We start from the raw sequence: 13,924 nt of genomic DNA on the forward strand, positions 1-13,924 counted from the left end.
TTGAATAAAATAGACAAACTAATATTATTAAGTAATATATTAACGGGACGCTACTGACGGGCAAAAAATGAAATGGGAAGAAATAGGTGAGAAAGGAACTATACCGATGAACAAACCAAGAAAGAAAATATGAAAGGACGACTCTACTACCGAGCAAACCAGAAAAAATTGACTCTACTGACAAGCACATGATAATTTAAAAAAAAAAAAAGAAACTCTACTGATGAGTAGTCTGGAAAAGAAAATAAAAATGGACTCTACTGACGAGCAAACTACTTTAATTACTAAGGAAACTTGACTATGTAGAAATATTAAGAGAAAGAAACTCTACTGACAAGCAAATAATAATTTCAAAACAAAAAGACTCTTCCCAAAAGAAAATAAAAAAGAAACTTTTCTGTCGAGCAAATATTAAAGATTTATTGTATCTTGTTCGAAACAGGACTCCACTTATGAGCAAACCGAAAAAGAAGTCAAAAAGGGACTCTACTGACAAGCAAATTAAATTAATACTAGAAAAAAAATTAGGGAGAAGGGACTCGCTCTACTAACGAGCAAATGATAAGTATAAAACAAAAAAAGAACGCTCCTTAAAAATAAGTAAAAAATAGACCCTACTGACGAGCAAACTACAAAATGAAGTAAAAATGGATTCTACTGACGAGCAACATAAAAAAGAAACTTAACTGACGGGTAACCCAAGAAAGAAAATGAAAGAGAGACTCTACTGACGAACAAACTAAATTAGGACTACAGAAAAATATTAAAGGAGAAGGACTCTACTGACAACGCAATAAAAAATTTAAAACAAAAAGAGACCTACTGACGAGCAAATTGAGAGAAAATAAGGAAAGGATTCTATTGACAAGTTAATTAAATACTCATCTGAATGACAAAAAAATAACTCTACTGACGAGCAAATGATAAATTTAAAACGAAAAAGAACTCTACTTAAAAGTAAATAAAAATGAGACTCTACTGACAAGCAAACTAGAAAATAAAATGAAAGTGAACTCTACTGACGAGCAAACCGAAAAAGTAAATAAAAAGGGACTCTACTGACAAACAAATTTGTAAATTCTATCAGAAAAAAGTCATTTAAAGAAAAAACAACTCTACTGGCGAGCGAACTCGAAAAATATTGGTAAAATGTTATTTAAGAAAAAAAAGAAAAACCTACATTTTTAAAATGTCATTTTACGAATAATTTCTCGTCAGTAGTCCTTTTCTTCTAAAAGGACATTTGACTTTTCATGTTACTCATAATTTCCAAATTTGTTCGTCAGTAGAGTCCTTTTTAGTAAAATGACCATTTAGTATTTGTATTCGAAATTGCTCGCCAGTAGAGTTTTTTTTTTAATCTGATATTCTGAATTTAAAAAAATTCTTAGAAGTTTGTTTTTTCTATAAAGATTCTAATTACTTAAAAAAACATACATTACGAAAACAAAAACTTTATCAGTGGGGTCGACTAAATTAGAACGACAAAAAAATAGATCAAAGTGACTGTACTGACGACTAAATATAAAAAGTATATATTAGGGTAAAAATTTGAAATTTAAATCTTCTACGTTCTACGTTTACGTGCAGCCATTTTGTTTCAACTCGGTTTGTTATTCAATTATAAATTTTAAACAATTTTTTCAGTGTAATTTTATTCTAAAAGTTACAAATTGTTATATACAGATTTGTAAAGAATTGTATCAACTTTCTAATGATATATAATAGTATATACACGTTTGAACAAATTGTTAAAGAAATTTGTCGGAATATGAAAAAATGTAACCTGCAGACATATTGGTTTACCAAAATGGCGTCATACGACTTTGTGTTCAATGCTAAAGTTTAAATATGCTTCTAATTCAATTTTGTTTGAAAAGTTATTAAACGATATATACACATTTGTAGATAATTTCATTAGCTTTCGAACGATATATAATAATATAAACATGTTTAAACAAATTCTTAAAAAAAATTGTCGCAATATGAAAAAATGTAACCTGCAGACTAATTTGTTTACCAGAATGGCGTCAAACGACTTTGTGTTTAATGTTAAACTTTAAAAATTCTTTTAATATAATTTTGTACTAAGAGTTTTAAATTGTTATACACAGATTTGTAGAACAATTTTATCAGCTTTCATTTGATATATAATAATATATACTTGTTTGAACAAATTGTTAACAAAAAATAGCAAAATGTAAAAAAATGTAATTAAAATTTATATTTTCCCTTACCTCGGATCGACTTCCAGCTGCTTCGCCAGCTCCAGCATATACTGCATACATATCGTCTGATGTGCAACATGCTCCATCAGATCGTGCTTCTCCTCCATCTCCAGATTGATACACCAGATAACCAGATAATTAGCCGTGTTCTCGCAAACCAGATGGGTGTGCTCCTGCAGATACTTCTTGGAATCATCGTACCTAGTGTTAGAACGAAATATCGATTATTGAGTAAATGTCGATACTTTGCTTTCGGAATATCGAAAACTGTTTTTCATAATCTCTCATACCAGACACCTCTGTCTGACTGAGATATGAAAACAATGTATATATATATATATATATATATATATATATATATATATATATATATATATATATATATATATGATTTAGTAGTTAATTTTGATGTTGAAATATATGAGTGAGTTCTTGAGGGCGATACATCAAACAAAGAAAAGCCAAAGATTTATAAAATAATCTTTATTTCCAAACGTTTCGACATTCAATTTAATGTCGTCATCAGTGGATCTAAAAACAGTATGAAAATTAGCATATCTAGGTAATTATAATATATGTGGATTGGTAAAGTAACTATACAATAAGAGAAAAATTAACAAACAGCAACACTTAACAACAAACCAAATATAAAAGATAGGAAAGGTAGTAGAGACTAGAATTAAATAAATAATTAAAAAGTATAGGCAGAAATATTTAAGTACACTCATATAAACCTACGCATATATACATATATATACATACACATATACGTTTATATGAGTGTACTTAAATATTTCTGCCTATACTTTTTAATTATTTATTTAATTCTAGTCTCTACTACCTTTCCTATCTTTTATATTTGGTTTGTTGTTAAGTGTTGCTGTTTGTTAATTTTTCTCTTATTGTATAGTTACTTTACCAATCCACATATATTATAATTACCTAGATATGCTAATTTTCATACTGTTTTTAGATCCACTGATGACGACATTAAATTGAATGTCGAAACGTTTGGAAATAAAGATTATTTTATAAATCTTTGGCTTTTCTTTGTTTAATGTATCGCCCTCAAGAACTCACTCATATATATATATATATATATATATATATATATATATATATATATATATATATATATATATATATATAAATAAACTAGCAAACCCGACGAACTCCGTTTCGCCATCAGACGGTTTTGTGAGAAAGATGAAGGAATTTTTTGTTTGTTTTATATTTGAAAAGGAAAAATTTGATTTTATTGCACAACAGTAATGAATTTATTTCTATTCTATTAGTTTTTTAGTTGAACTTCTCTAAGTAAATGAAAGTGAATCCGCAAATTATCCGTTTCATTCAAGTGCTCTTTGGTAAACCACATTTTTTGTTTTTTGGTCTGACGTTAACACAAACAAAGCGGATGGTTTTCCAACTCGTGAACAGGCAACGTATAACTGTCCATGTGAAAAACAATAATTTTCTAAATAATCTATTTGAAATTGATCCCGCAAACACTAAGCTATTAGCCTTGCGACTTGTTATTGCGAACGCAAGGCGAACTGCAAATTGCAATCGTTTGAAGTCAAACGGAAGCCCAGTCGGAATCATTGGTATGCCACCAAATCGCCAGCAATTTTTGATTGAATGGTGAAATTCAGTGCGTGTACATCATATCTCTTGGCGGCAAGAATTGCTCGTTGACTTAACCAAGCATAATTCAGATAATTCTCACTAATGTCATTACTCGAATTTTTAATTACGGTGCGTGAAGTTCCAGCAGCTTGCATTAAGGCACGATGCCATGCACCACTAATTTTCTTAGCTATAAACGTTGCGGTGCCCGAGACCTTTCCAACGAATGCAAAATTGTCGAAATCGGTTCGTGCGTTCTGGAGTTATTTCGTCAGGAAGGAAACCCCGACTTATTTTTATATATATAGAAGATAAAATAAAATATTAAAAAAAAAATTAAAAAATAGTGAGTACTTTTCCTATCGATTTTTTAGCTCGATCTATTTGCCAATATCGATTCTTTTCGTCGATAGTACTCAAAAAGAATCGACAGTGTAATCTATGAAACCACTCATTTTGCGAAATGCAATGCAATAGTCTCTCTAGGTGGTCATAACTGTTCAAAGAAGTGCCAAAAAATGACCCCGAAGGGTCATTAGTCTCAGAATTTATTGCTCAAAAACCCAAAATGAATATGACCACACTAATAAACTAGTTGGTATTGGTATTTAGCCTTGAGGCAAGTTACATGAACTTCCCGATATGTGTAAATAATCGACTTAATCAATAAGAAATAAATTGATTTATGCGTGATTAAAAGTATTCCGAGTGGATTTATTACACATCATTGAAACGAACGAACACTTTGACTCGGAATATTTTCAAAAAGCAACAATTATTATATTTGAACCAGTTTCCGTAGGATTATAATGGTTTAGTACGTATATTTATTAAGACCAAGTACTATATTGTTATACCAAATAAATCGTCCAATTTTAATTTTAGCTAACGTCAAAAAAACTACTCATTTTGACAAATTTTGATGAATTTTTAAAATTAAACTACTTGTCGTAAGGCCGTAATATCACAGTAAGTTCTATAAGACCATGATGTATATCGCTAAAAAAAGTTCCATGAAAATCGGCTTAAATTTTTTTTCAACAGTTAATTACAAGAAAACGGCTCGATAGATTTTCACCTAAAACTAATCAGCATCAATCCCAACTGATATCTTTTGAACAGTTTTTGATTTTTTAAAATCGGTTCGGTAGGATGAGCTTAAATGTGGAAGAAAAGTTTAACACTTTTTTTCAAATTACAAAGAAACGGCATCGCAGATCGTCGCACAAAACTGACAAACGATAGTCCTCGTCGATATACATCAAATGGCTTTTAAATTTCTGAAAACGGTTCAGGCGTTTTTGAGAAAACGTCGATGAAAGTTCTAATTTTGATAAATTCCAAAAAAACGATACCAATTTTTGCAAACTTTGACGAATTTTTAAAGCTAAACCAGTTGTCGTAGGGCCGTAATATTTTAGTATGATCTAGAAGACTATAGTATCTTCCGTCAAAAAATAATAATTAAAATCGTCGAAAAAAATTTTTTAACACTTTATTACAAGAAAACGGCCCGGCCGATCTTTACCAAAAACTAATCGGCACGATTCCCAACCAATATCTTTCGAACGGTTTTTGAATTTTCAAAATCGATTAAGAATTGCGGGCTAAAACGTAGACGAAATTTTTTTCACTTTTTTGCGATTTATAAAAAAACAGCTTGGCCGATCGTCCCACAAAACTGACAAACAATAGTCCTCATCGAGATACATCGAATGGCTTTTAAATTTTTGAAATCGGCCCAGCCGTTTTCGAGAAAACGTCGATTTACGGCAAAAAATCTGTTCACACACACGCACACACACATACACACACACATACTTTTCCCTTGAACTTGGTCTCATTCGATTCAGAATGGCTTGAAACTTCGGGAAAACATAAAATTAGCAAATCGGATTTTTTGATGAAAACATAAACTTCTCCTTCGGGAAGTTAAAAAATTTTTTTTTAAATTTTCAAAAACTCGAGGGATGATGACGCAATCGCGAGATGCTTGCCAGACCGGCACTTTCTTAATGTACCGATAATAAAATATCATTAAAAAAAATTTTAGCTCTGAGAAAACATGTTAGTCAAATAGTTCTTTGGCTCTTAGACTATAGTGTTAAAATACTCAATATCGATCTTTTGCCTCGATACTGCTAACACTAATCGTAAACTAGATGTAAGTGGAATTCTGTCTTAAGGCAATTAGGGCATCGTGCCTTAAGGCAAATTGCTGGAACTTCCCGTACCAAAAATTATTATTTTTTTTAAAAACGTTTAACATTTTTGAAAAAATTTTACTTTGAAAAAGATTTTTGAGAAACTATAAATTTGACAAAAAATTACTTTTTTTTGAGAAAAAAATTTTTTTTTTGAAAACAAAAAATTTTTTTGAAAAAAAAAATGTTTTCTTCATTTTGACATATTTTGGAAATTCTGAACTTTTTTTCAAAGCAATCGCACTGCTTGAACTGCATAGAGACAAAATATAAAGCGCGTAAGCGCCGCGTCACTGTATAACGGGTAAACATTGGTACGGAACCCATAGGAATGTAAACAAAATTTATACTTATTGTTAAAATCTCTATAAAATATCTGATAATTTGATGTGCATAAATCTAATGATCATTTTTGACCGCCAAATGGCATTTTTTTTTACTTTTTTCATTAGATCTCCGAAACCGCTAGACCTGCCTTTATGAAAATTTGATCGATTCTTCATCTTGTCAATATAAGTAAAATGTTTTTTGAATTATTAAAATCGGACGCTTAGTTCTCTCAAAAACTGCAATTTTTTACATATTTAGCTCCGTATCTTCGAAATGGCTGGACCTGCCTTTGCCAAAAACTAATCAGCTCTTTTCCCTATCAATAGGAATCGAATGTTTTTTGAACCATTCAAATCGGTTGATCCGTGCGCCCTAAAACGTGACTGGAAATTTGTATCCACACATACATACATACACACACACACACACACACACACATCCATTTTTTCTGAGGTATGCCAAAACGTTCAGAAACCTTCAAAACGTCGAGAAATGTAAAAAATTTCGATTTCGATTTTTGGACGATTACAATAACTTATCCTACGGGAAGTTAATAAATAAAAAATAATCTAGAAAAAAGGAACTTACCTCCTCATCATCCCAAAGACCTTCAACTCCTTCTCATACTTCTTAATAAACTCTCTCATGTTAGCCTCGCGTTGCTCCTCCGTTAAATTATCCTCCTTAGGCTTCACTTGTTTATTTATTACAGTTTTCTCGAATCCTGATTTACTTATAGTATCCACATTCCAAGGAGTCGTCTTTTCCTTTTTCTTGATCTCTTCCTCCTTCTGTTTGAGTTTTTCGGCTTCCATTTCGAGGTTGGCTAAGGATTTTTTCAGATCCTCAATGTCGCCCCCAGATGTAGATTTTAATTTCTCTTGTATTTCGGTTCGTTTGCGCTCGTTTTCCTTCTTGGTTTTCTCGTGCTCCTCGAGCTCCTTCTGCATCTGCTCCATGCGTTCGACCCGGGCCTGGTGCCGCCAACGGAATAGGGATGGTGTGTCGATGTTTGGGTGGGTTTCGTCTTCATCGTCGGAGATCTGGTAATAAAAAAATAAAATAATTTTTTTTTGAAAGAATGAAAAAAAATGGTAAAATGGTGATAATAATTGTGTATACTGAATTGAAGGTTTAAGGTTTGGCGAGTGCTTGCCGTGTCGTCCAAACCTCACACAAGGTTTTCTAGTGCGTTTTTGGTTAGGCTGGGTTGCGCATGGTGAGCGTTACGAAAATAAAGTAAGGACTCGATTGACGTAAAAACGAAGGAATTAAATGGAAAAGGGACTCTACTGACGGGCAAACTAATTTGGGAGTGTGGAAAAATATTAGAAGACTTTAATAACGAGCAAATAAAAATTCTAAAACAAAAAAGAAACTGTACTGACAAGCAAATATTAATGTTGAGACAAAAATGCTGAAGTAAAACAGGACTCTACTGACAGGCAAATAAAAAATCTAAAACAAAAAAGAACTCTACTGACCGAGCAAACTAAATTAGCGCCGAGGAAAAAATTAGGAGAAAGGGACTCTACTGACGAGCAAATGATAATTCTAAATAGAAATAGGGACTCTATTGACGAGCAAATGAAAATTGTAAAACGTAAATGAGACTCTACTGACGAGCAAATTAAATTGAAACTGGGAGAAAAATATTAGGAGAGAGTGACTCTACTGACGATCAAAATGAACATACGAAATAAAATAATAAAGAAAGTCTACTGACAAGCAAATGCAAATTCTAAAACAAAAAAGGGACATTACTGACAAAACTAAATTGGGACTGGCAAAAAATATTAGAGTAATGGACTCTACTGACGAGGAAATATTAATGTTGAGACAAAAATGCTAAAGTAAAAAATGACTCTACTGACGAGCAAGCTAAATTAGTGCTGGAGAAAAATATTAAGAGAAAGGGACTCTACTGACGAGCAAATAAATTTTTTAAAAACAAAAAAGTGACTCTACTGACAAACAAATATTAAGACTAAGAGAGAAATGTTAATGAAAAAGGGACTCTACTGACGAGCGAACGAAAAAAAAAATTAATATGAAATCTATTGATATGCAAAATCAAAAATAAAATTAAAAAGGGACTCTACTGACGAGCTGACTAAGTTAGGACCAGAAAATAAATTAAGAGAAAGGGACTACGTCAGCTGACGAGGCAATAAACATTGTAAAACAAAAAAAAAGGACTCTACTGACAAGCAAACTAAATTAGGACTGGGGAAAAAATAGGAGAAAGGGTCTCTACTGACAAGCAAATAAAAATTTTAAAACAAAATAGGGACGAGTAAATTGAGAATGAAAATGAAAAGGGGCTCTACTGACGAGCAAACTGAAAAAGAAAATACAAAAAGGGACTCTACTGCCGAGGAAAGTAAATAATTATATACAAAATAAATAAAGAACTCTACTAACGAACAAAAAAAACAAGAAATCTTTTCTGTTTAAGAAAGCTAAAGAAGAAAATGGAAAAGAGACTCTACTGACATGCAAACTAAAGAAAAAAATGAAAAAGAAACTCTACTGAGGTGCAATTTAAAAAAGAAAATGAGAAAGGGACTCTATCGACGAGCAAATTGGAAAAGAAAACTAGTGGTGTATGGCATCATATCTTAAAACAACTTGCTGGAACTTCCCGTACCGTAATTTAAAATTTTTGTAAAGTTTGGAAAAGAAAAATTAGATTTTATTTGAGAATTTTAATTTTCTCGAACATTTTTGAAAAAACTTTTCAAATTTGAATATTAAAAAAAACACATTTTTTAAAAATCATGAAATTTGTTAAAATACTGCTTTTAAAAAAAAACTTGGGAAATTTTTGAAAAACTGATATTTTTTGAAAATTTTGAAAATTCTTAAAAGTTTTCGATATCCATTTGTGTCGCATGATCCTGATCGTCAAAAATATCTGATTCATCATCGCCAAATGGTATTTTTTTTAATGTTTTTTACTGGATCTCCGAAACCGATGTACCTGCCTTTCGAAAAATCAATAAAAAATGCTTTTTGAATAATTTAAATTAGATACTCTGTCCTCTCAAAAAATGTTTTCTGAATCATTTAAATTGGATACTCTGTTCTCTCAAAATCCGATATTTTTGCATCCAAACACACACACACACATACATTTTCTCTAACGATAAGGTATGCAAAAATGTTCAGAAGGTTTTGAAACATAAAGATGTACAAACATTTTCAAATAAATTTTATTGTAATTACTCTAACTAAAGGTTAACTTCGAGAAGTTAATTGAAAATTTGAGATCTATAAACAGTATAAAAGGAACTTAGGTTCATCAAGAACCTGTAAATAACTTATACTTAATTTATAGACAGAAAACAAGAAGGATGAATTTAGCGTTTTTAAACAAATCTCTATATAGTTTTAATTAGAAATATGCAGTATAATATTTAATTCTGTACAAACATCCTAAATATGCTTTATTAATCTGTCAAGCGATGTAAAAGTTACCATATTGAATAAATACAGAAAAGATGCAAATTGTCTACGATCATAATTGCTGTAATATAAATAGTACAGAGGACAACTTAGTTCTTATTCGATTTCATTAAATTTATGTCATATATAATGAAAAATATGTAAAATAGTACTTTTTATCAAGAGATTTATAAAGTTCTTATCAATATTGTGAAAAGCATTATCAAAGCAATACAAATTTCAAAGCTGTAAGATAACTATCACAATAAATAAATTTATTGTTTTTACATTCAGTTAAGCAAACGGTATACAGCTATCGAATATGGTTTTCAACAATTTTACTTTAGTTACTTATTACAATCAAGTTTTGGCAAGATTATTAATTATGACTTGCTTATGGTTAAATAAAAGAATGAAGAGAACTCTTTAAAGAAACCAAATAGTTTCTTCACGCTATTAAACAATCTAAATACCTTGAAATTAGTGTTATGAAATGCTAGATTTAAAAATTGTCAAACCTGCTCAATAGTAAATAAATTGAAATGAAGCAAACAATTACTTATGTTGTGACTCGAAGTAACAATAGCCAATGTAGAAAGTCTACATGGTTGTTAAAATGGGTTTGAGTTTGACTATTATAATAATATAAACAAATTGAAGTATACACTTATGCCAACCATACTTATATAAACTAAATCATCCGGTGGATAAATTTGTTGACATAATCCAAGACTCCAGTACATGTCGATAAGCAAAACTAGCATGTTGCACAAATTCAAACAAAACCTTGTTTACAAAACCTCATAAACACATCTGTACAAACATATATCCCCATAATTATCTTCTACCTATTATATCTATTACAATTCCTTTAAAGACTACGCCTCAAAAACAAACCTCCTAACCTAACCTAAAAAAAAACTTTCAAACGTCATTTAACAAATAAATACAATAATTTACCTCAATATTTTTCCATTTGCTGTAATCCACCATCGTGTTAATTGATATTATCTATTATTTTCGCCAGTAAAATGGGTTTTTGTAAACAAATTCACTACAATTCCAGAATATTCTTGTTTGATGTTTCAATTTCTTTGTGAATGTTATTTTTCTTGAGAAATGATAAAGGAGTTGGAATAAGTGGCGCTAGATGGCGGTAATGGAAATTTGAAATTAACGTTTGAATTTTGACAACTGTCAAATAATAATTGATTGAATGAATTTGTCCGATTGTTTTTATTTTATTTTAAATTGTAATTTAATATTCTAAACTGCTTTATTTTTTAATTTGAAGTGCTAAAATATTGTCATATAATGCAATAGTTTTCCCAAATCATTCAGACGTTATAATGACATTCTAGGTTATGTTTGCATTTCTGAACTAGTCGGAAGTGGCATTTAGCCTTAAGGCAAGTTGCACGAACTTCCCGATAAGTTCAATAATTGACTTAATCAATCGAAATTAAAATTTAGATATTTATATAAAGTTAGTTCAACTGTTTATTTCAAAAATAAATATTACATACAGTAAATAGTTCATTACTGGATTGTAGAAATAGAAAAGTATAATCTGAAAATACAATTAATTTTAAGAGAAACTAGTGGTGTATGGCATCGTGCCTTAAGACAAATTGCAGGAACTTCCCGTACCGTAACGAAATATTCAAGAAATTTTAAACGTTTTCAAATATATTATTACAAATACTCTGTAACTTTAATTATTTTTACTATCTTGTTTGTTATATCTGAGCAAATCAAATGTAAATCATAAATCTCCAAAATTTATCTCCAGAACATTAACAACGTTCGTCATTTCGAATTCAATTTAAAAAAAAAATTAGTTGCCTAATTTTGCACAAATTTGAAAAAGTGCTTCCGTATAGTCACAGTCTAAACGCATTTGCAAATATTCTCTGTGCGACATATTCACTTATACTGTGCTTAGCTTGGCGGCATTTTCACATTTTTCAATAGTTTTTTTTCACAAATTGGAAAATTGCTCCAGTACATAAACAGTCTAAACGCACTTTCGAATATATTTGTACCAGAGTGGCGGTTAGACTGTGCTTAGCATGGATGATTTTAAATTTTTTGAATTTTTAATCCAAAATTACAAAAATATTTTATGGAAAATAAAAAAGACGTAATAATGTTTTTATTTCCCAAAAGCAATTGTATTGTCAATATAAGCAGAGAGTTTTTTAAATCATTTCATTTTCACTGTCAAAATTATTGGTTGATAGAATTTGTCCGATTGTTTTTATTTAAATTGTACTTTGTATTTTAAACTGCTTTTATTTTAAATTTAAAGTGATTTAATTTAAAATGCCAAAATATTGTCGTCTAATAAACTAGTTTTTAGTTTTCCAAAGCTATTAGACGATGTTACACACATTCTAGGTTATGTTTGTGATTGTATATTACTCGAAATAATGGTTTTAAAATTTTTATAAGTATATAGCGTTATATTTAATTGAAATATTTCTAATGAACAAGTAATATTTTACTATAAGACGACAAAACTAATTCTTAACAATTTAAAATAAAAATATTAGAGGATTCTGCCTTACAACAGACAAATGTTATGGCAAGGCCATGTTGCGTTCCAACTTCCATACATTATGCTACTGAATCATACTGAATACAGTCAAAATGACATGTATTTGTTGTGGATTCAGGCGTTTTACACATTAACTGCAACGTCACTCGTATGTTATGAAGCTGGGTCTGAAAGATCCTGTTATCTAAGATCGTTCTTTTCACATTTGTGCGGTTTCTGTGTTTTGTTTTCTATCTCACAATCTGATAAATACGCCTGACTGCATAGCAACCGCATGGCTTTTGTCAATATTCAGTATAGAAAGTTCTTCATAATATGACCATGCCATAACATTGGTCTGTTATGCGTCAGAATTAGTCCAAAAATCTCAATTAGTTGCAACTTATCTTAAAGCAAAAATGCAACTTACAACTAGTTTTGCTTATTAATTATTTATCAGAAAGTTGACTTTCTGCTTTGTTTCAGATTATTAGTCAGTAGAGTTCTTTCTCTTTTTTCAGTTTCCTTAAAAGATTTTGTTACTTGATGTTTACATTTATTACGTAATTTCACGTCAGTAGAGTCCCTTTCTCAATTGAAAATCTTAATTTGAAATTTTTGCAGTATTAAGCAGTTTGTTCGTCAGTAGGGTTCGTTTGTCAGTATTTTACACACAGCATTATAATTATGACTCATGCCTTTATTTGATGATATTTAATTAACTTGTCTGTAGAGTCCTTTTCTTATCTCCTAGTTGTTGATATTTAACTTGCTCGTCAGTAGAATCCTTTTTATCTTTTTGTAATGGACGTCCATTAATCACGTGAGCGAGCTTTTAAGGATTTTGTAATTGTAATTACAGTGCACATGACACTTGTGTTTGTATGTCCTAAAATTGTTCTAAATTTTATTAATTTATACAATTCAACGCATTTTGCAGGAGGTTTAATGCATCTATTTATATTAACAAAGAACGGCTTGGCTGATCATCGCACAAAACTGACAAACGAAAGTCCTTATCGAGTTACATCTAAAAGGCTTTTAATTTTTGAAATCGATCGAGTCGTTTTTGAGAACACTTTGACGAAAGATGAAAAATCAGCTCAAATTCACACACATATTTTTTCCAAATTCGGTCTCATCCGATTCAGAATGACTTGAAACGTTTAGAAAATGTAAAATTAGCCGAAATTAGAACCTGATATTTGTTATAAATATGCATGAGCACATTAACCCTTAAATTTTTACCCACCTACCTTTTCTTCAACTCCAAAATTTTATTTTTTCATTTATTCGTTTTAGAAAATAAATAACTTTTTGGTCAATATATGTTTTTGACTTCGTTTTAGTCCAGATTTTTGAATTTTTGAAAACTTTAAATTTAATAAAAAAAAAACAATTTATTTTTATTAAGAGATGTCTAGCCACTTTTTCAAATTTTGGGTTCAATTTTCTTTAGTTTATTCCTAGATATTGAAAACAAAAAGGTTAACATCAACAAAACTAGATGCAATTATTGATTGATTATTGCATAATCTCATTGCACA

General features: G+C 30.3%; 1 protein-coding gene across 1 annotated transcript; it reads right to left on the reverse strand.

Annotated features, from left to right (window-relative positions):
- Positions 1–2,233: 2,233 nt before the first annotated feature.
- On the reverse strand, positions 2,234–10,928 carry LOC113376624 (hsp90 co-chaperone Cdc37-like). The gene is made up of 3 exons (XM_026616615.1): positions 10,799–10,928; positions 6,980–7,434; positions 2,234–2,429 (listed from the first exon to the last, which is right to left on the reverse strand). Exons 1-3 carry the CDS (start codon positions 10,829–10,831, stop codon positions 2,234–2,236), a joined length of 684 nt encoding a protein of 227 aa, XP_026472400.1. The 5' UTR covers positions 10,832–10,928.
- Between the last annotated feature and the right edge of the window lie 2,996 nt (positions 10,929–13,924).

This window comes from Ctenocephalides felis, unplaced genomic scaffold (genome assembly GCF_003426905.1).
Source record: "Ctenocephalides felis isolate EL2017-DRISC unplaced genomic scaffold, ASM342690v1 CF-g0.4_SCAFFOLD_01886, whole genome shotgun sequence".
NCBI lineage: Eukaryota > Metazoa > Arthropoda > Insecta > Siphonaptera > Pulicidae > Ctenocephalides > Ctenocephalides felis.